At 40.6% G+C, this 21,074-nt stretch overlaps 1 protein-coding gene across 2 annotated transcripts in view; it reads right to left on the bottom strand.

Moving 5' to 3' along the window:
- LOC118363418 (cGMP-dependent protein kinase 1-like) overlaps window positions 1-21,074 on the bottom strand; it is a 169,596-nt gene that overhangs the window by 13,577 nt on the left and 134,945 nt on the right. For both annotated transcript variants that reach the window (XM_052491846.1, XM_052491835.1), the window contains exon 4: window positions 5,551-5,656. In XM_052491846.1, the coding sequence (XP_052347806.1) occupies window positions 5,551-5,656 (106 nt within the window). The remainder of the gene's footprint in view (window positions 1-5,550; window positions 5,657-21,074) is intronic.

The following is a 21,074-nucleotide window of genomic DNA, read 5'->3' as shown; positions in this document are numbered from 1 at the left end:
ACAAAAACCTCTAAACAGTGCAGCTCTTGCGTGTCACAACTGCTTACTAAAATTGCAAAACTGACAGTGTCAAAAGAGATGCTCAACCTTCTTTAACATAACCATAAAAGCACTTAAACGTGTTCAACATTTCCAATGACAGTTTTAGACCATGCCCCAAAATATGCTAATGAGTCCCTGCCAGCACATTGCCTCCACCTACATTTCAAAGTGCAGTAATGATACCTAATCCTGCATTCTTAACCAAGTGGGGAGTGGGATTTTACCACATACGCCTGGGAAAAATCCACTTCAACGGCCCTCCAGCTGGTAATTAATAGTGGGGAATGCATCTATCATCCCTGAGCTCCGACTTCTCCCATATGCTGACCTCTGACACCACCTATTAAGGAAATTACCTCGATAACAGCATTTTCGGCAGTTAAATGTAATAACAAAACATTATTTATGAAAAGCAATCTATTAATATGGTTTTTGAACTCCGTCATGTGTTTATGGTTGATGCAGCTTGTTGGCCATTCACCAATTGGCGTTTCTCAACGAGTTCAAAGTACATGCAGTAAATGCAAGTGGTATTTACGACTTCACAACTGCTAAATTTCCACCTCCCACATGGTTACGAACGCAGCATTATATGTATATTGGGTAGAAAAATGTACCATTATAATAGATTATGGGCACATGTACCCTAAAATGTACTGATGTGAGTTCCTATGTGTAACTCTGAAGGTTCCTTACCTGTACCTTTGACCTTTTTGTACACCAGGAAACACAACTGTCCAACAGTGTGCACTATTTTGCACATAACAAAAGAGAGCCATCTGCACTGCTATTTTAGTTATCAGTTATTCTGACTATTCTAAATCCCAGATAAGGACATGTTGAATAATAATTACTGCATAAATAAACCACAATGTAAGCATGAAGGTCAAAGTGTGTCAAATATGTGAGTTGAAGAAAAAATAAGTTGAAGACTCATTTTTGTTTGCAGGGCATTCATTACCTGTGAAATCTCATGTGAAAAATTGAATCCACATGTAAAAGCTTATGATTTCACATGTGCAAAACGTGTAATTCAACATTCAAAAGGCACTTGCACATCTGAGCTATCTTTTTTACAGGTGCATCGTAACATGTACAAAACGTGGAAATGTCACGTGAAATCATGTGATTTTCCAACCAATTATTGTCTGTCTTAAACCCCCTCTCTAACACCAGCATCATCTGAAGTGTGAAAGTGTGCGCAGTAGTCAGTATTAAACCAGTATTAAACCAGTAGTAAACCAGTAGTAAGTTAGTATTAAACCAGTAGTAAGTCAGTATTAAACCACTAGTAAACAATAGTAAGTCTACTGTCTTAGTAAACATGTAGTAAGTCAGTATTAAACCAGTAGTAAACAGTAGTAAGTCAGTAATAAACCAGTAGTAAACCAGTAGTAAGTCAGTATTAAACCTGTATTAAACCAGTAGTAAACCAGTAGTAAGTCAGTATTAAACCAGTAGTAAACCAGTAGTAAGTCAGTATTAAACCAGTAGTAAGTCAGTATTAAACCAGTATTAAACCAGTAGTAAGTCAGTATTAAACCAGTAGTAAACCAGTAGTAAGTCCGTATTAAACCACTAGTAAACAGTAGTAAGTCAGTAATAAACCCGTATTAAACCAGTAGTAAACCAGTAAGTAGTAAGTCAGTATTAAACCAGTAGTAAGTAAGTATTAAACCAGTAGTAAGCCAGTATTAAACCAGTAGTAAGTCAATATTAAACCAGTAGTAAGTCAGTATTAAACTAGTAGTAGACCAGTAGTAAGTCAGTAGTAAACCTGTAGTAAGTCAGTAATAAACCAGTAGTAAACAGTAGTAAGTCAGTAATAAACCAGTCGTAAACCAGTAGTAAACCAGTAGTAAGTCAGTAATAAACCAGTAGTAAACAGTAGTAAGTCAGTAATAAACCAGTCGTAAACCAGTAGTAAGACAGTATTAAACCAGTAGTAAGTCAGTAATATATCAGTAGTAAACAGCAGTAAATCAGGATTAAACCAGTAGTAAACCAGTAGTAAACAGTAGTAAATCAGTAAGAAGCCAGTAGTAAACCAGTAGTAAGCCAGTATTAAACCAGTAGTAAGACAGTATTAAACCAGTAGTAAGTCAGTAATATATCAGTAGTAAACAGCAGTAAATCAGGATTAAACCAGTAGTAAACCAGTAGTAAACAGTAGTAAATCAGTAAGAAGCCAGTAGTAAACCAGTAGTAAGTCAGTATTAAACCAGTAGTAAACAGTAGTAAGTCAGTAATAAACCAGTAGTAAACCAGTAGTAAGTCAGTATTAAACCAGTAGTAAACAGTAGTAAGTCAGTAATATCCCAGTAGTAAACAGCAGTAAATCAGGATTAAACCAGTAGTAAACCAGTAGTAAATCAGTAGTAAACAGTAGTCAGTATTAAACCAGTAGTAAACCAGTAGTAAGTCAGTAATAAACCAGTAGTAAACCAGTAGTAAGTCAGTATTAAACCAGTAGTAAACAGTAGTAAGTCAGTAATATCCCAGTAGTAAACAGCAGTAAATCAGGATTAAACCAGTAGTAAACCAGTAGTAAATCAGTAGTAAACCCGTAGTAAGTCAGTATTAAACCAGTAGTAAACAGTAGTAAGTCAGTAATAAATCAGTAGTAAACCAGTAGTAAGTCAGTATTAAACCAGTAGTAAACCAGTAGTAAGTCAGTAGTAAACCTTTAGTAAGTCAGTAATAAACCAGTAGTAAACAGTAGTCAGTATTAAACCAGTAGTAAACCAGTAGAAAGTCAGTAATAAACCAGTAGTAAACAGTAGTAAGTCAGTAATAAACCAGTAGTAAACCAGTAGTAAGTCAGTATTAAACCAGTAGTAAACAGTAGTAAGTCAGTAATAAACCAGTAGTAAACCAGTAGTAAGTCAGTATTAAACCAGTAGTACGTCAGTATTAAGTCAGTATTATAAACCAGTATTAAACCAGTAGTAAGCCAGTATTAAACCAGTAGTAAGTCAGTAGTAAGTCAGTATTAAACCAGTATTAAACCAGTAGTAAACCAGTAGTAAACCAGTATTAAACCAGTAGTAAACCAGTATTAAACCAGTAGTAAGTCAGTATTAAACCAGTAGTAAGTCCGTATTAAACCACTAGTAAACAGTAGTAAGTCAGTAATAAACCCGTATTAAACCAGTAGTAAACCAGTAAGTAGTAAGTCAGTATTAAACCAGTAGTAAGTAAGTATTAAACCAGTAGTAAACCAGTAGTAAGCCAGTATTAAACCAGTAGTAAGTCAATATTAAACCAGTAGTAAGTCAGTATTAAACTAGTAGTAGACCAGTAGTAAGTCAGTAGTAAACCTGTAGTAAGTCAGTAATAAACCAGTAGTAAATCAGTAGTAAGTCAGTATTATAAACCAGTATTAAACCAGTAGTAAGCCAGTATTAAACCAGTAGTAAGTCAGTAGTAAGTCAGTATTAAACCAGTATTAAACCAGTAGTAAACCAGTAGTAAACCAGTATTAAACCAGTAGTAAACCAGTATTAAACCAGTAGTAAGCCAGTAGTAAGTTAATAGTAAGGCAGTAGCAAGTCAGTAGTAAGCCAGTAGTAAGCCAGTAGCAAGCCATGGCTCAGGGTTTGAATTTAAGGTTGGGCCTTAGAGCAGCTGCCAATCATACTAAGCGTTTCAGGAAGGAGATGTTTACATACCTCTGGCATGCTCTCTCCTCAGTGAGAGAGACTTCATTCACACACACATTCACGGAAACGCACACACACGAACATGCAGGAACACACACACACACAAAATCTGGCAGTTTGACAACATCCAAGTCTCTTTGCTACTATGGAACCACTGTAGCTTGTTACCAGGGGAACTACTCCTTCAGAAATATAATTGATGTGTTTGATATTTGACATTATGTATTGAAGATAAGAACTGTCAGAAGCTACTTCTCAAATATTATGACATAAAAGCTATGAACACTTGAGCAAGGCACTAAACCCTAAGTGCTCTTGTTAGTCGCTCTGGTTAAAAGCGTCAAATTACTCAAATGTAAACGTGCACCAGCTGGCTGTAGCTGCCAATGCATGGGGAGAAAGGCATCTTACGCTAACACTAAAAGCTGACTTCATCCAAATCAATTTCATAATTTCCTGCGTGTGACATCATTGGGTCCTTGCAATAAAGGGCAACAGCAGGGCCTCCGGGAGGAGAGGTGCTGTCAATGCAACATTCTCCTCGGTCTTCCTCGATGATCTATATCAGTAGTGGAGGCTGGAGGAAACTCCAGTTCCAACCACTTACACAGTCAATTGAGAAATCACAGAAGGCATGCTAAAGGCTCTGTGTATGCAGATCAGTACTGTACTTGAGGACGTGTGTTGAATGAGTATTTGTGGTCAAACAGATGTTGTGGACTTTCCATCTGAATCACTACAGTTGATCACGGGGTGGGAAATCTTCATTCGGGGGATGACGATGTCCTTTTGTTGTTGTTGCGGCATCCTAAGGGTTTGCCTGCTCAGAACCTTTTCTGGAGGAGGCTACTGTATTTCAACATTACCTTCTAGTCAGAGTACACACAAATGGCTCTTATAAGTGTAAATCTATTGGTCTGGCTCATATAAGTGTAAATCTATTGGTCTGGCTCATATAAGTGTAAATCTATTGGTCTGGCTCATATAAGTGTAAATCTATTGGTCTGGCTCATATAAGTGTAAATCTATTGGTCTGGCTCATATAAGAGTAAATCTATTGGTCTGGCTCATATAAGAGTAAATATATTGGTCTGGCTCATATAAGTGTAAATCTATTGGTCTGGCTCATATAAGTGTAAATCTATTGGTCTGGCTCATATAAGTGTAAATCTATTGGTCTGGCTCATATAAGAGTAAATCTATTGGTCTGGCTCATATAAGAGTAAATATATTGGTCTGGCTCATATAAGTGTAAATCTATTGGTCTGGCTCATATAAGTGTAAATCTATTGGTTTGGCTCATATAAGTGTAAATCTATTGGTCTGGCTCATATAAGAGTAAATCTATTGGTCTGGCTCATATAAGAGTAAATATATTGGTCTGGCTCATATAAGTGTAAATCTATTGGTCTGGGACGTCAAACGTTTGTTGGCTTTAGAGCAGAAAACCCACTAGTGAACCTACAGTATTATACTGTATATTAAACACATAAAACAGGTTTTAAGATAGAAGTCGTCAGGTCTGAAGCTGAAAAATGAAAAGCTGGATTACACTCAGCTGTGATAACAGAAAGAGGGCGTAGTGTGATGATGATCAATAAACTGGTGCTTTAATATCACCAAGTGGCAATACATTAATTTACTGTAAAATACCTGAAGAGTCCAATCACCTGATCCTCACTTGAACATGCATCCAGCAAGTGTCTTTGTTGACATCAGGGACAGGAAAAGGGAAGAGGGGGAAGGTGATTCTGTGACTGTCAGAGACTGTCACTCAAACCACAGCCCTCGCTCGAATGGCATCTTAAGGGAGGTGGAGGACAGAGAGAGAGAGAGAGGAGCCCACCTCTTTAGAAACTCCATGTATTCGGCATGTTTGATGAGGCCTGTCCTCATCATAATGGTCTGGAAACACTGGCGGTCGATGGCCCATAACTTCACATTAGTGAGGGCTGAGGAAGAGACAACAAAATATACATTAGACCGAGAAAATAACGACTTTTAGATCACAGGATGTAACAGTCTTATATAATGACAGAATGTCAAGAAACGGACAATATAACATTTAATCAATAACATTTTGAAATCTAAATCTAATTAAAACCATGTGCAGTACACTCATACACTCTTAGAAAAAAAGGGGGAATCTAAAAGAGTTATTTGGCTGACCCCATGTACTGTAGAAGCCTTTCCACAGACGATTCTACCTGGAACCCCTTTTGGAACCCTTTTTTCTAAGAGTGTATCATTGTATCACCGAAACTGCTATGCAGATCATCAGTCATACAGTATCCATGGCAACTTCTGTGGTTAAATCCAAGTCAAGTCATTTGGAACCGGATCAATAATCCTTCATACCACCACCACCGATGTCTACCCATGATTACCCTTCATACCACCACCAATGTCTACCCATGATTACCATTCATACCACCACCACCGATGTCTACCCATGATTACCATTCATACCACCACCACTGATGTCTACCCATGATTACCACCACCACTGATGTCTACCCATGATTACCATTCATACCACCACCACCACCACTGATGTCTACCCATGATTACCATTCATACCACCACCACTGATGTCTACCCATGATTACAATTCATACCACCACCACCAATGTCTACCCATGATTACCATTCATACCACCACCACCAATGTCTACCCATGATTACCATTCATACCACCACCACCAATGTCTACCCATGATTACCATTCATACCACCACCACTGATGTCTACCCATGATTACCACCACCACCGATGTCTACCTATGATTACCATTCATACCACCACCACTGATGTCTACCCATGATTACCATTCATACCACCACCACTGATGTCTACCCATGATTACCATTCATACCACCACCACTGATGTCTACCCATGATTACCACCACCACTGATGTCTACCCAGGATTACCATTCATACCACCACCACTGATGTCTACCCATGATTACAATTCATACCACCACCACCAATGTCTACCCATGATTACCATTCATACCACCACCACCAATGTCTACCCATGATTACCATTCATACCACCACCACCAATGTCTACCCATGATTACCATTCATACCACCACCACTGATGTCTACCCAGGATTACCACCACCACCGATGTCTACCTATGATTACCATTCATACCACCACCACTGATGTCTACCCATGATTACCATTCATACCACCACCACTGATGTCTACCCATGATTACCATTCATACCACCACCACTGATGTCTACCCATGATTACCATTCATACCACCACCACTGATGTCTACCCATGATTACCATTCATACCACCACCACTGATGTCTACCCATGATTACCATTCATACCACCAGCACCAATGTCTACCCATGATTACCATTCATACCACCACCACTGATGTCTACCCATGATTACCACCACCACCGATGTCTACCTATGATTACCATTCATACCACCACCACTGATGTCTACCCATGATTACCATTCATACCACCAGCACCAATGTCTACCCATGATTACCATTCATACCACCACCACTGATGTCTACCCATGATTACCATTCATACCACCACCACTGATGTCTACCCATGATTACCACCACCACCGATGTCTACCTATGATTACCATTCATACCACCACCACTGATGTCTACCCATGATTACCATTCATACCACCACCACTGATGTCTACCCAGGATTACCATTCATACCACCACCACTGATGTCTACCCATGATTACAATTCATACCACCACCACCAATGTCTACCCATGATTACCATTCATACCACCACCACCAATGTCTACCCATGATTACCATTCATACCACCACCACCAATGTCTACCCATGATTACCATTCATACCACCACCACTGATGTCTACCCAGGATTACCACCACCACCGATGTCTACCTATGATTACCATTCATACCACCACCACTGATGTCTACCCATGATTACCATTCATACCACCACCACTGATGTCTACCCATGATTACCATTCATACCACCACCACTGATGTCTACCCATGATTACCATTCATACCACCACCACTGATGTCTACCCATGATTACCATTCATACCACCACCACTGATGTCTACCCATGATTACCATTCATACCACCACCACTGATGTCTACCCATGATTACCATTCATACCACCAGCACCAATGTCTACCCATGATTACCATTCATACCACCACCACTGATGTCTACCCATGATTACCACCACCACCGATGTCTACCTATGATTACCATTCATACCACCACCACTGATGTCTACCCATGATTACCATTCATACCACCAGCACCAATGTCTACCCATGATTACCATTCATACCACCACCACTGATGTCTACCCATGATTACCATTCATACCACCACCACCAATGTCTACCCATGATTACCATTCATACCACCACCACTGATGTCTACCCATGATTACCACCACCACCGATGTCTACCTATGATTACCATTCATACCACCACCACTGATGTCTACCCATGATTACCATTCATACCACCACCACTGATGTCTACCCAGGATTACCATTCATACCACCACCACTGATGTCTACCCATGATTACAATTCATACCACCACCACCAATGTCTACCCATGATTACCATTCATACCACCACCACCAATGTCTACCCATGATTACCATTCATACCACCACCACCAATGTCTACCCATGATTACCATTCATACCACCACCACTGATGTCTACCCAGGATTACCACCACCACCGATGTCTACCTATGATTACCATTCATACCACCACCACTGATGTCTACCCATGATTACCATTCATACCACCACCACTGATGTCTACCCATGATTACCATTCATACCACCACCACTGATGTCTACCCATGATTACCATTCATACCACCACCACTGATGTCTACCCATGATTACCATTCATACCACCACCACTGATGTCTACCCATGATTACCATTCATACCACCACCACTGATGTCTACCCATGATTACCATTCATACCACCAGCACCAATGTCTACCCATGATTACCATTCATACCACCACCACTGATGTCTACCCATGATTACCACCACCACCGATGTCTACCTATGATTACCATTCATACCACCACCACTGATGTCTACCCATGATTACCATTCATACCACCAGCACCAATGTCTACCCATGATTACCATTCATACCACCACCACTGATGTCTACCCATGATTACCATTCATACCACCAGCACCAATGTCTACCCATGATTACCATTCATACCACCACCACTGATGTCTACCCATGATTACCACCACCACCGATGTCTACCTATGATTACCATTCATACCACCAGCACCAATGTCTACCCATGATTACCATTCATACCACCACCACTGATGTCTACCCATGATTACCATTCATACCACCACCACTGATGTCTACCCATGATTACCATTCATACCACCACCACCGATGTCTACCCATGATTACCATTCATACCACCACCACTGATGTCTACCCATGATTACCATTCATACCACCAGCACCAATGTCTACCCATGATTACCATTCATACCACCACCACTGATGTCTACCCATGATTACCACCACCACTGATGTCTACCCATGATTACCATTCCCCTGTACGTTTTCCATGGCAGAGCATCAGTCAGCAAGTTTGAAAAAATAGACTTTTCTTAAAGGGCATACTCTCAAATCATCATCATTATTTAACGCAGCGAGTGCAAAGAGAGATACTAAACTCCTACACACCCACAATGACTGCTGTTTTGGATCTTGTCAGTGAACCCAAATTGATTTCCTTTAATGCTACACAGATGAAGGAGTCTTAGACTGGGTGACAGGGGCGACAGAGGAGGAATGAGACCATAAAATAAAGTTGTGATCCTAACTGACCTAAGACAGGGAATTTTTACTAGGATTAAATGTCAGGAATTGTGAAAAACTGAGTTTAAATGTATTTGGCCAAGGTGTATGTAAACTTCTGACTTCAAATGTATATCTGAGAATCTAATATAAGCCAAATGATACGTAAAATACATCACCACCCATAATAAGACTATACAAGCATCCTATTAAAATGTCTGACTCCATAAAGATGATTTAGAAATATCCAAGAGATTATTTTTGAGTTACAGGATTTATCTCGTTATTAATGATTAGATCAAAAAAAGGCATGAAAGGCATCACATTTGATTCCACTAGGGTTGAAATTCTTCAGTACTGGCAATATATTGGCACGCATGAGAAACAAATCCAAGATTATGTTAATTCTGGAGCTCTCTGTGTTTTTAATTGCACATAGCAAACCAACGATGAACATGCTCGATACCAACTGTAAAGTCCCAGACGAGATCAGAGCACAAAATAGAGCAGTTGCAGTCAGAACTTCAAGCAAAAAAAGAGCACGGTCTGACTAGGTCACGTATACATGACACACAGAGAGATTTGTTGGAACAGAGCCCAAATAGGCCCCAAAGCGACATATCTGACTCGGATACAGATAGCAGGATGGACACACGGTCCACGTTGCTCTCTATTGTACGAGTGGGCCAAGCTACTAAAATAGCCTCAGTTGCAGCTATTGGGACGTGTACAGAGGCTAATCTCAAACAACCCACAAAGCATTGTTGTGATTTCTGTAAAAATGCAGCCTGCCTGCCCACAGAGCAGAAGGACCTATTCTGTTATATGTTGTCACTGTTGTCACCGAAGAGTTCATACGATGCAGAAATGTTGGGATTTAAAGAGGGGTCGACCACTTCCATTCTATTTACAGCATAGGGTATATTTGGAGCTTTCTCCTAAAATGTTGGATGTTAATTATTTTGACGATGATGTGTTAATCATTTCATCCTTTGTAACTCAATATATTCCTATATATATACTATATTCCTTTGTCATGGCTATATAGGTTAATTTTGTGAATGTGCTTTCTTTGATGTACAGAGAGTGCTAGACAAATGTTCATGTCTCCTGTTAAGACACAAATAATATTTTGTTGTTCTTTGCATGGTACATATGGCTATGTCCATCTGTACAGTCATGCCCAAAAGTTGAGAGAATGACACAAATATGAATTTTCACAGGGTCTGCTCCCTCAGTTTGTATGATGGCAATTTGCATATTCTCCAGAATGTTATGAAGAGGGATCAGATCAATTGCAATTAATTGCGAAGTCCCTTTTTGCCATGCAAATGAACTGAATCCCCCAAAAAACATTTCTACTGCATTTCAGCCCTGCCACAAAAGCACCAGCTGACATAAAGTCAGCGATTCTCTCGTTAACACAGGTGTGAGTCTTGACGAGGACAAGGCTGGAGATCACTCTGTCATGCTGATTGAGTTCGAATAACAGACTGGAAGCTTCAAAAGGAGGGTGGGGCTTGGAATCATTGTTCTTCCTCTGCCAACCATGGTTACCTGCAAGGAAACACATGCCGTCATCATTGCTTTGCACAAAAAGGGCTTGACAGGCAAGGAAATTGCTGCCAGTAAGATTGCACCTAAATCAACCATTTATCTGATCATCAAGAACTCCCAGAGAGTAGTTCAATTGTTGTGAAGAAGGCTTCAGGGCGCCCAAGAAAGTCCAGCAAGCGCCAGGACCGTCTCCTAAATTTGATTCAGCTGCGGGATCGGGGCACCACCAGTACAGAGCTTGCTCAGGAATGGCAGCAGGCAGGTGTGAGTGCATCTGCATGCACAGTGAGGCGAAGACTTTTGGAGGATGGCCTGGTGTCAAGAAGGGCAGCAAAGAAGCCACTTCTCTCCTGGAAAAACATCAGGGATAGACTGATCTTCTGCAAACATTTCTCTGATGAATCCCCTTTCCGATTGTTTGGGGTATCCGGAAAAAAAGCTTGTCCAGAGAAGACAAGGTGAGCACTACAATCAGCCCTGTGTCATGCCAACAGTAAAGCATCCTGAGACCATTCATGTGTGGGGTTGCTTCTCAGCCAAGGGAGTGGGCTCACTCACAATTTTGCCTAAGAACACAGCCATGAATAAAGAATGGTACCAACACATCCTCCGAGAGCAACTTCTCCCAACCATCCAGGAACAGTTTGGTGACGAACAATGCCTTTTCCAGCATGATGGAGCACCTTGCCATAAGGCAAAAGCGATAACTAAGTGGATCGGGGGAACAAAACAACAATACTTTGGGTCCATGGCCGGGAAACCCCCCCAGACCTAAATCCCATTGAGAACGTGTGGTCAATCCTATAGAGGTGGGTGGACAAACAAAAACCCACAAACTCCAAGCATTGATTATGCAAGAATGGGCTTCCATCAGTCAGGATGTGGCCCAGAATTTAATTTGTCACCAGAAGTTAATTTGGATTGCAAAGGTCTTGAAAAAGAAGGGTCAACACTGCAAATATTAACTCTTTGCATCAACTTCATGTAATTTTCAATAAAAGCCTTTGACACTTATGAAATGCTTGTAATTATACTTCACTGTTCCATAGTAACGTCTGACAAAAATATCTAAAGACACTGAAGCAGCAAACTTTGTGTATGTATGTATTTGTATGTATAGATCTGCTACGAAAAGTGATTTCCTTGTTTCTCACAAAATGGCCTTAGAACCTTCATCATTGGTATGCTAATATTCTGTGCTGTAAACAAAGATGCTACATGTAATTTTCAAATTGCTTGTGAAGCGGTTGCTTGAATTGTTTAACTTAAATTCATGAATTGTTCTTGATTATTTCATAATTCTGGCTATTTTGTTATTTTCTAGGCAAATCAATGTTCTCTCAAAGGGATGAGAGTTTCTGAGAGTTTTATTTCAAATATACTGTTTTTATGATGCAGTGATCTCTGATCATCTTTTATATTCATCGGACTGATTTGATAAAACCACATATGAAGTATTTACAAATCCAATTATATGAACAGACTATTTTATGTTAATTGAAATATGAATTGATCTGTGTTGTCTTGGTTTACCTTCAGTACTCTGTTTTTCTCACACAAGAAGAATGGAGCATTCCTTTCTAGCAGGGAAGGTAGGGAAGGTGTGCCTAAGGACATTTGCCTGTCTAAAGAATGACAATGCTACCTGCAGAAAAGACACTCCTGAAATGATGCTGCTAGGACCATGACCTGCCGGACTGGCGATTGTCTACAGTGACTAAAGTGCTGTCCGTCTGGTTTGGAACACTTCTGTCTGATCCAGAATCAGATGTGTTCAGGGAAGGATTATGTAGTGTGGCCCAGCCCCCAAAGTGACTCTTATCAACTGTAAGCAAGGTTTCCTCTGTGTTGTCATAGGAACGCTGCATTATCTCTCCAACCCCCTCTTATCTGGGAAGCAGAGGTTCAGTTGTCTTGACATCTTGTTGGTCTGATATCTGATTGGAGGTTAACTTCACAGGAATACTATTGGTCAACTCAGATTTTTTTCATAAAAATAACTCAGATGTTATAAAAAGGGTCTCAGATTCATTGTCTCTTTCTCTTTGTTCCTAACCAACAGTGGTGAGATTCTCTTTCTCCCTCTACTCCAGGGACTGTCAGGCTATGATTTCTCTTTCTTTCTCCCTCTTTGATCATGACGAGAATAATGTATTTTAACTAAACGTATTGTCTTGTAACTTAAGCTTCATTACTTGTATAATGTTATCATTAATTTTACAATGATATTAAATATCTGCCTTTGACATAGACAATTCTTATTCCTTTATTGACTTTCCAATTCCTGTAACTCAACTATAGTCTCTTGGATATTGCTAAATCATCTTTATCAAATCAAACTTTATTTGTCACATGCATCGAATACAGCAAGTGTAGACCTTACCGTGAAATGCTAACTTACAAGCTCTTAACCAACAGTGCAGTTCAAGAAGACTAAAGAAAATATTTACCAAATAACCTAAAGTAAAAAATTATAAAAAGTAACACAATAACATGACAATAACAAAGCTATATACAAGGGGTACCGGTACCGAGTCAGTGTGCGGGGGTGCAGGTTAGAGGTAATTTGTACATGTAGGTAGGGGTGAAGTGACTATGCATAGACAATTAACAGCGAGTAGCAGCAGTGTACAAAACAAATGGGGGTCAATGTAAATAGTCCGGTGGCCATTTGATTAGTTGTTCAGCAGTCTTATGGCTTGGGGATAGAAGCTTTTAAGGATCCTTTTGGTCCTAGACTTGGCGCTCCGGCACCGCTTGCCGTGTGGTAGCAGAGAAAACAGTCTATGACTTGGGTGACTGGAGTCTCTGACAATATTATGGGCTTTTCCTATGACACCGATGTGAAGACACTTGCCAGTTGGTATGGACTTTAGCTCGATGCGGGTGTTGACTGTAATCCATGGCTTCTGGTTGGGATATGTACATACAGTCACTGTGGGGAGGATGTCGTCGATGCTCTTATTGATGAAGCCGATGACTGAGGTGGTATACTCCTCAATGCCATTGGATGAATCTCGGAACATATTCCAGTCTGTGCTAGCAAACCGTCCTTTAGCGTAGCATCCGCATCATCTGACCACTTCCGTATTGAGCGAGTCACTGGTACTTCCTGCTTTAGTTTTTGCTTGTAAGCAGGAGTCAGGAGGATAGAATTATGGTCAGAGGGCGGGGGAGAGCTTTGTATGCATCTCTGTGTGTGGACAAAAGGTGGTCTAGTGCTTTTTTCCCTCTGGCTGCACATGTGACATGCTGGTAAAAATGTGGTAAATCTGATTTAAATTTGCCTGCATTAAAGTCCCCGGCCACTAGAAGCGCCGCTTCTGGATGAGCATTTTCTTGTTTGCTTATGGCCTTATAGAGTTGGTTGAGTGCGGTCTTAGTGCCAGCATTGGTCTGTGATGGTAAATAGACGGCTACGAATAATATAGATGAGAACTCTCTTGGTAGATAGTGTGGTCTGCAGCTTATCATAAGGTACTCTACCTCAGGCGAGTCAGATAAACATGTCAATAGGTGAATTAGTCTTTGTATGGGTCGCATGTGAGGTTAATAGGCTAACTGCATAGTCTTAATATGGGTCGCATGTGAGGTGTCTAGAATAGTCATATACACTACCATGCTTGTAAGCAAATAATTGGTCGGAAAACCTTTTGTCAACATTATGATGCTGTCAGTTTGACAATATTGAGCGGACAGCACTGCATTTTAGCTTGCTAAGATTAGCATTGCCAGTTATTTCTTTTTTTGTTACCTTTCACCCCTTTTTCTCCCCAATTTTTGTGATATCCAATTGGTAGTTACAGTCTTGTCCCATCGCTGCAACTCCCGTATGGACTCGGGAGAGGCGAAGGTTGAGAGCCATGCATCCTCCAAAACACGGCCCTGCCAAGTCGCACAGCTTCTTGACACTCTGCTCGCTTAATCCGGAATCCAGTCACACCAATGTGTCGGAGGAAACACCATACAACTGGCGACCGAAGTCAGTGTGCATGGGCCCTGCCCGGAATCACTAGAGGGACAAGGACATCCCTGCAGGCAAACCTTCCCCTAACCCAGACAACGCTGGGCCAATTGTGTGCCGCCTCATGGGTCTCGCGGCCAGCTGTGACACAGCCTGGGATTGAACCCGGGTCTGTAGCGACGCATTCTAACACTGTGATGAAGTGCCTTTGTCCGCTGCGCCACTCGGGAGCCCAAGCCAGCTATTTTTCTGAACTTTGCTAGCTAATGGCAACATTGCCATTTCTCTAAAATACATTTGACGACCCATTATGATGACAAAGTTGTTTCCTACTAATAATTTGCCTACTTCTCATCGTATTTCCAGGCCGTTCAGAATGACTGGGCATCAGTCGAAGCCAGCAAATTGTCACAAGTTACCACGCGGTTCACTCTTCTCTGTAATTTCACTTAAATTTTCAGCCATTAAAGAGCTGTGGAGTTCTGAGGTGCACAAATCAACCCTGACAGAGCCAATTAATAAATTGTCCAATCAGCATGCACCAAATAGCACAAAAACCCAGCTAAATAATTCAAAATATCAGGATGTTATTGAAATGCACCTTAAATAGACACACGATCAGCCTCCAGTGCAAAGTGAAAACTGGACCCTGTTGTTAGAGTGGTGTTTAATCTTCAGGGAAGATCAATGACTTACTCTGTCAACACCTATTTCACTCCATCCTACCCCTCATCCTATTCTCGTATTCTCTCTTTCTCCTATTATCTCACTCTCTCTACAAGGTTTCTGTCAGGGATTGATCCACATCCTCACCTTTCATTCCCCTGCTCTGCTTCATCCAGCTCCTCTGCCACAAACGAGACGAGGTCACAGTTAAATCTAAAAGTTGCTTTTCAATTATAGTGTCGTCCTTGAGTCAGCCCTCACTACAATTTGTAAAAGATGAAAGAATAGGAATTACTGCTATTAAAGGAGCAGATGAAAAAAAAGATAGGAACCAATGTGTAACAAAAGATTTGGTCATGTGGAATATGACAATGATTATGGAAAATGATTTGCTAATGGATGATAATCACTATGGGCCATAGGGTCTTATTCAAAACATTTGTTTGAATTCTCTCAAAACTATAAAATTATAGTGTTGTTTGACTTGTATTCATGTTGGGAAGTCACTCACTTGAGAAAAGGTGATAATAAATTGATAGTCCCTTTTCCGGTCCTAGCTGCCTCCCAGACACTTACGGGAGAACCACATGAATTTCTCTTGATCTTATGTGAAGTTAATGTGATAACATGAAACATATGGTTTCACACCTGAACAACTGACCTGACATTTTTTCACAAGTGAAACTGCAAATTTCACATGCTTTTATGTAAGGGCGGTAATTCAATGGTGTGGGGATTTTAAGTTAAGTGGTACGCTTTTCAGATAAAACATATTTCATCAGTGACAATATGCCTACATTTGACATTAGCACTTAACAATGACTTTTCAATATAACCTCAACTGGGATTTAAACTCGCAACCTTGGAGTACGCTGATCTTTATACTATGCCACAAAGTCTGTAGTATTCTCAGAAGTCCTCTACACATTCACAACCTATAATATATCTCTGCACTAAACACAAGAGTGCCATCTGCACTGCTATTTTAATTATCAGTTAATTGGACTATTCTCTCATGCATTTAATTGACTTATTTCAGTCAATGGAGTGGTTTTTGTATCGTCTAATGTTGGTAGGGCACATTATTGTGTTTTAATGTTACTCCTGGATCACTATGATAAATATAATAATTTTTCTTGAGTGTTTTAACAAAGCTGAAATTGGAGGAATACAGGTGAGATCAGTAATTTACAGTGCCTTGTGAAAGTATTCACCCCCTCTGCATTTTTCCTATTTTGTTGCCTTACAACCTGGAATTAAAACAGATTTTTTGGGGGCGTTTGTATCATTTGATTTACACAACATGCCTACCACTTTGAAGATGCAAAATATTTTTTATTGTGAAACAAGCAAGAAATAAGACCAAAAAAACAGACAACAAAGTCAATACTTTGTAGAGCCACCTTTTGCAGAAATTACAGCTGCAAATCTCTTGGGATGGTCTCTATAAGCTTGGCACATTTAGCCACTGGGATTTTTGCACATTCTTCAAGACAAAACTGCTCCAGCTCCTTCAAGTTGGATGGGTTCCGCTGGTGTACAGCAATCTTTAAGTCATACCATAGATTCTCAATTGGATTGAGGTCTGGGCTTTAACTAGGCCATTCCAAGACATTTAAATGTGTCCCCTTAAATCACTCAAGTGTTGCTTTAGCAGTATGCTTAGGGACATTGTCCTGCTGGAAGGTGGACCTCCGTCCCAGTCTCAAATCTCTGGGAGACTGAGACAGTGTCACGTTCTGACCTTAGTTTCTTGGTCAGGGCGTAAGTTGGGGTGGGTTGTCTATGTTCTTTTTTCTATGTTATATTTTCTCCGTGTTTGGCCTAGTATGGTTCTCAATCAGAGGCAGGTGTCGTTCGTTGTCTCTGATTGAGAATCATACTTAGGTAGCCTTTTCCCACCTGTGTTTTGTGGGTGATTATTTTCTGTTTAGTGTTTTCTGCACCTTACAAGACTGTTTTTTTTTCACATGATTATTTTGTATTTCAGTGTTCAGTAAATAAAACATCATGAACACGTACCACTTGGCAGGTTTGTTGTGGTGCCATACTCTTTCCATTTTTTAATAATGGACTTAATGGTGCTCCATGGGATGTTCAAAGTTTCTGATATTTTTTATAACCCAACCCTAATCTGTACTTCTCCACAACTTTGTCCCTGACCTGTTTGGAGAGCTCCTTGGTCTTCATGGTGCCGCTTGCTTGGTGGTGTTGCAGACTCTGGGGCCTTTCAGAACAGGTATATATATACTGAGAACATGTGACAGATCATGTGACATTTAGACTGCACACAGGTGGGAATTTATTTAACTAATTATGTGACTGCTGAAGGTAATTGGTTGCACCAGATCTTATTTAGGGGCTTCATAGCAAAGGGGGTGAATACATATGCATGCACCACTTTTCAGTTTTTTATTTTTTTGAATTTTTTGAAACAAGTAATTTTTTTTTATTTCACTTCACCAATTTGGACTATTATGTGTAGGTGCATTACATGAAATCCAAATAAAAGTAAATTCAAATGACTTTTTTCTGATTGGAAATCAAACGGAATTAGATTAGATCGTATGGGATTTCGATAAGATCATTTTGTCACCCCAATCAGAACCCTATTATTTTGTTAATTTAACCCATTAAATTATATGGTAATGGCTGGAGAGGAATAGGTGGGATGGTATCAAATACATCAACCAAATGGTTTCCATGTTTTTGGTGACATTCCATTCATGTCACGCCCTGACCTTAGTTATCTTTGTTTTCTTTATTATTTTGGTTAGGTCAGGGTGTGACGAGGGTGGGTATGTTAGTTTTTGTATTGTCTAGGGTTTTTTGTATATCTCTGTTTTTTTGTAAGTCTAGGTATTTGTATGTCTATGGTGGCCTGAATTGGTTCCCAATCAGAGGCAGCTGTTTATCGTTGTCTCTGATTGGGGACCATTTTTAGGTAGCCATATTCCCTTGGGTATTTTGTGGGTTCTTGTCTATGTGTAGTTGCCCGTTAGCACTAGTTATTAGCGTCACGGTTTGTTCGGTTGTTTGTGATTTTGTTTCAGTGTTCATTTGTTTATTAAATTAAGAATGTACGCCTACCACTCTACGCCTTTGTTGCCTCCTTACGACCGAAGGGACAGAAAAACCCACCATAAAAGGGCCGAGCAGCGTGGCCAGGATGAGCAGACTTCATGGACATGGGAAGAGATTCTGGATGGAGCAGGACCCTGGACGCAGGCGGGGGAGTATCGCCGTCCTAAGGAGGAGATGAAGGCAGCGAAAGCGGAACAGTGATACTACGAGGAGAAGTACCGAGGGGACAAGACTCTGCCATGGAAGCAGGTGGAAACAGCGCAGGAGGAATGGCGATGATACGAGGGGACACGGCTAGCACGGAAGCCTGAGAAGACCAATTTGGGGGCACACGAGGAGATTGGCTGAGTCGGGTTCTATTCCATTTTTAAAAGTGTAATCCTAAAGGATTTTTTGAGTAGGGTGGTTTCACATAATTTCATGTGGAACATTTTATTATATTTTATATTTTACATGTGCAAAATTAGGAAATTTCACATGAAATCATATTGTTTTGCTGTAAGGGTCTCTTCTCTCTACCCAGCTATTGGAGAAGGGGCCTTCATTCTGAGTTTTTTTAAATTAAACTAAGAAATATGTTCCTCAGCAAACAGCATGTAATTGTCTTCACCTGGTTTGTTTGGTAGTTGGCAGCTTATTATCCGCACTACAAAACCGGGCCCCTTACAAACAAAACAAACTCAAGAGAACAATGCAAGCACACAATGTAGCTTTAGTGCCCTCATTTTGAATACAGAAATGAGGCAAAATAAAAACAAAATGATTGTTGAATATAATACCACTCTTCCAGGACATTTACGCCAAAGATGGGAATTCCAAAGACATTTGGAACAAAGAAGAAAGAAAACATTTCAAATGAGGCACACAAGCAGCAGTAGCAAGCAAAATTGGTATCTCGGCAGGACTATCTGTCTGCATGATGGGAGCCAAAAACCATCCATGGCTGGCAGTCCACCTCGCTGCAATAGCACCAGCCAACCCAATTACAGCTCAGGGTTAAACTCTGTTCTCTGGCTGAGTACAGAGACATCAGCTTTTTAACCACTCATTGGTTCTGCCAGGATGTCCAATCATTCTCCTGCCACCACTGTCAGGCCTGGGATAGGGAGCTAGGGAGATCTACTACAGCGGCTCGAGCATTGTCCCCTGAACCCTCCCGACTTGGCGTTTGAACTGTGTCTTTGCCCCATGATGTCAAATAGGAAGGAGGGAGCAGAGAAGGGTCAATGACTCCCGTCTGGACGTCATGGGCTGCTCTTAGAACACTAGGATAACTCTCAGAAGAACTCTCAGAACAGCATATGCTCCATGGGGGAATGCTTGGAAACTCTCACAGTTTTCCATGCAGTCCTGTCCTGGGAAGACTGTTTCTGAGTGGGGGGGGAATGCTCTTCTCAAACATTAGTTAAGGGAATGGATGTGGTGATGGGGCTGCAGGGCCTTCCAAATAGCCCCAGAGGAGGGTCGGCTAGTCCCTCTGGCTGGTCCACTACATACAGAAGGACCAGAAACACTCCATTATTGCCTAGCCTTTAGCTACAATAAAGTTGTATTCTTGGGAATAGTTAAATGGCTGAAAAACTACAATAGCCTATGCATGCTCATCAAATTGAATGACAAACATCAACATTGCATAACACAATCTAACAATATAACCAGCGGTAATTAATATTCAGCCAATTCCTCAAGGAGAGAATGATGATTGACATTGACTCATGTTAGTGTAAATAAAATAAGCCTTGTGTACATTTTCCTGTTATACTGTCAAATCCCCATACGTCTCAACATTCTCCCAGATGACGGGTGACGATGATGATGATGATTATGCGAGAGCAGGGTGGGTGTGTCCCTGTTTTCAGAGAGAGGAAGGTTTTCAATCCGGAGGTAAATACAACAGTCTCATAAGAGTTACAATGGCACTTCCTACTGTGATAAACACTCTCTACCACAATAAAGCTGTTGGCTCAGAGCCAGCATGGAGCAGATGTTCGCACATCTATCATCCTCTGTGCTGATCCAGGGTCATGAATATTCAACAGGTGGTTATCATAAAGGCTGAAGTAAACTTGTAGATTTTTTTGCATCCCGAAAAAATAAAAAATGACAGCAACCCCCAATCAGTCATCTTTTGGTGTTGCTGATTGCTGACATTTTGTTTTTTTGTAAGGCTAGAAAACTACAGTGTTAGTATTTTTTGGAAGGCTAGAGAACTACAACATTTACCCAGAT

Source organism: Oncorhynchus keta, chromosome 3 (genome assembly GCF_023373465.1).
Source record: "Oncorhynchus keta strain PuntledgeMale-10-30-2019 chromosome 3, Oket_V2, whole genome shotgun sequence".
Taxonomy (NCBI): Eukaryota; Metazoa; Chordata; class Actinopteri; order Salmoniformes; family Salmonidae; genus Oncorhynchus; species Oncorhynchus keta.
The sequence above is the reverse complement of the archived record's forward strand: the minus strand, read 5'-3'. Positions and strand labels throughout refer to the sequence as shown.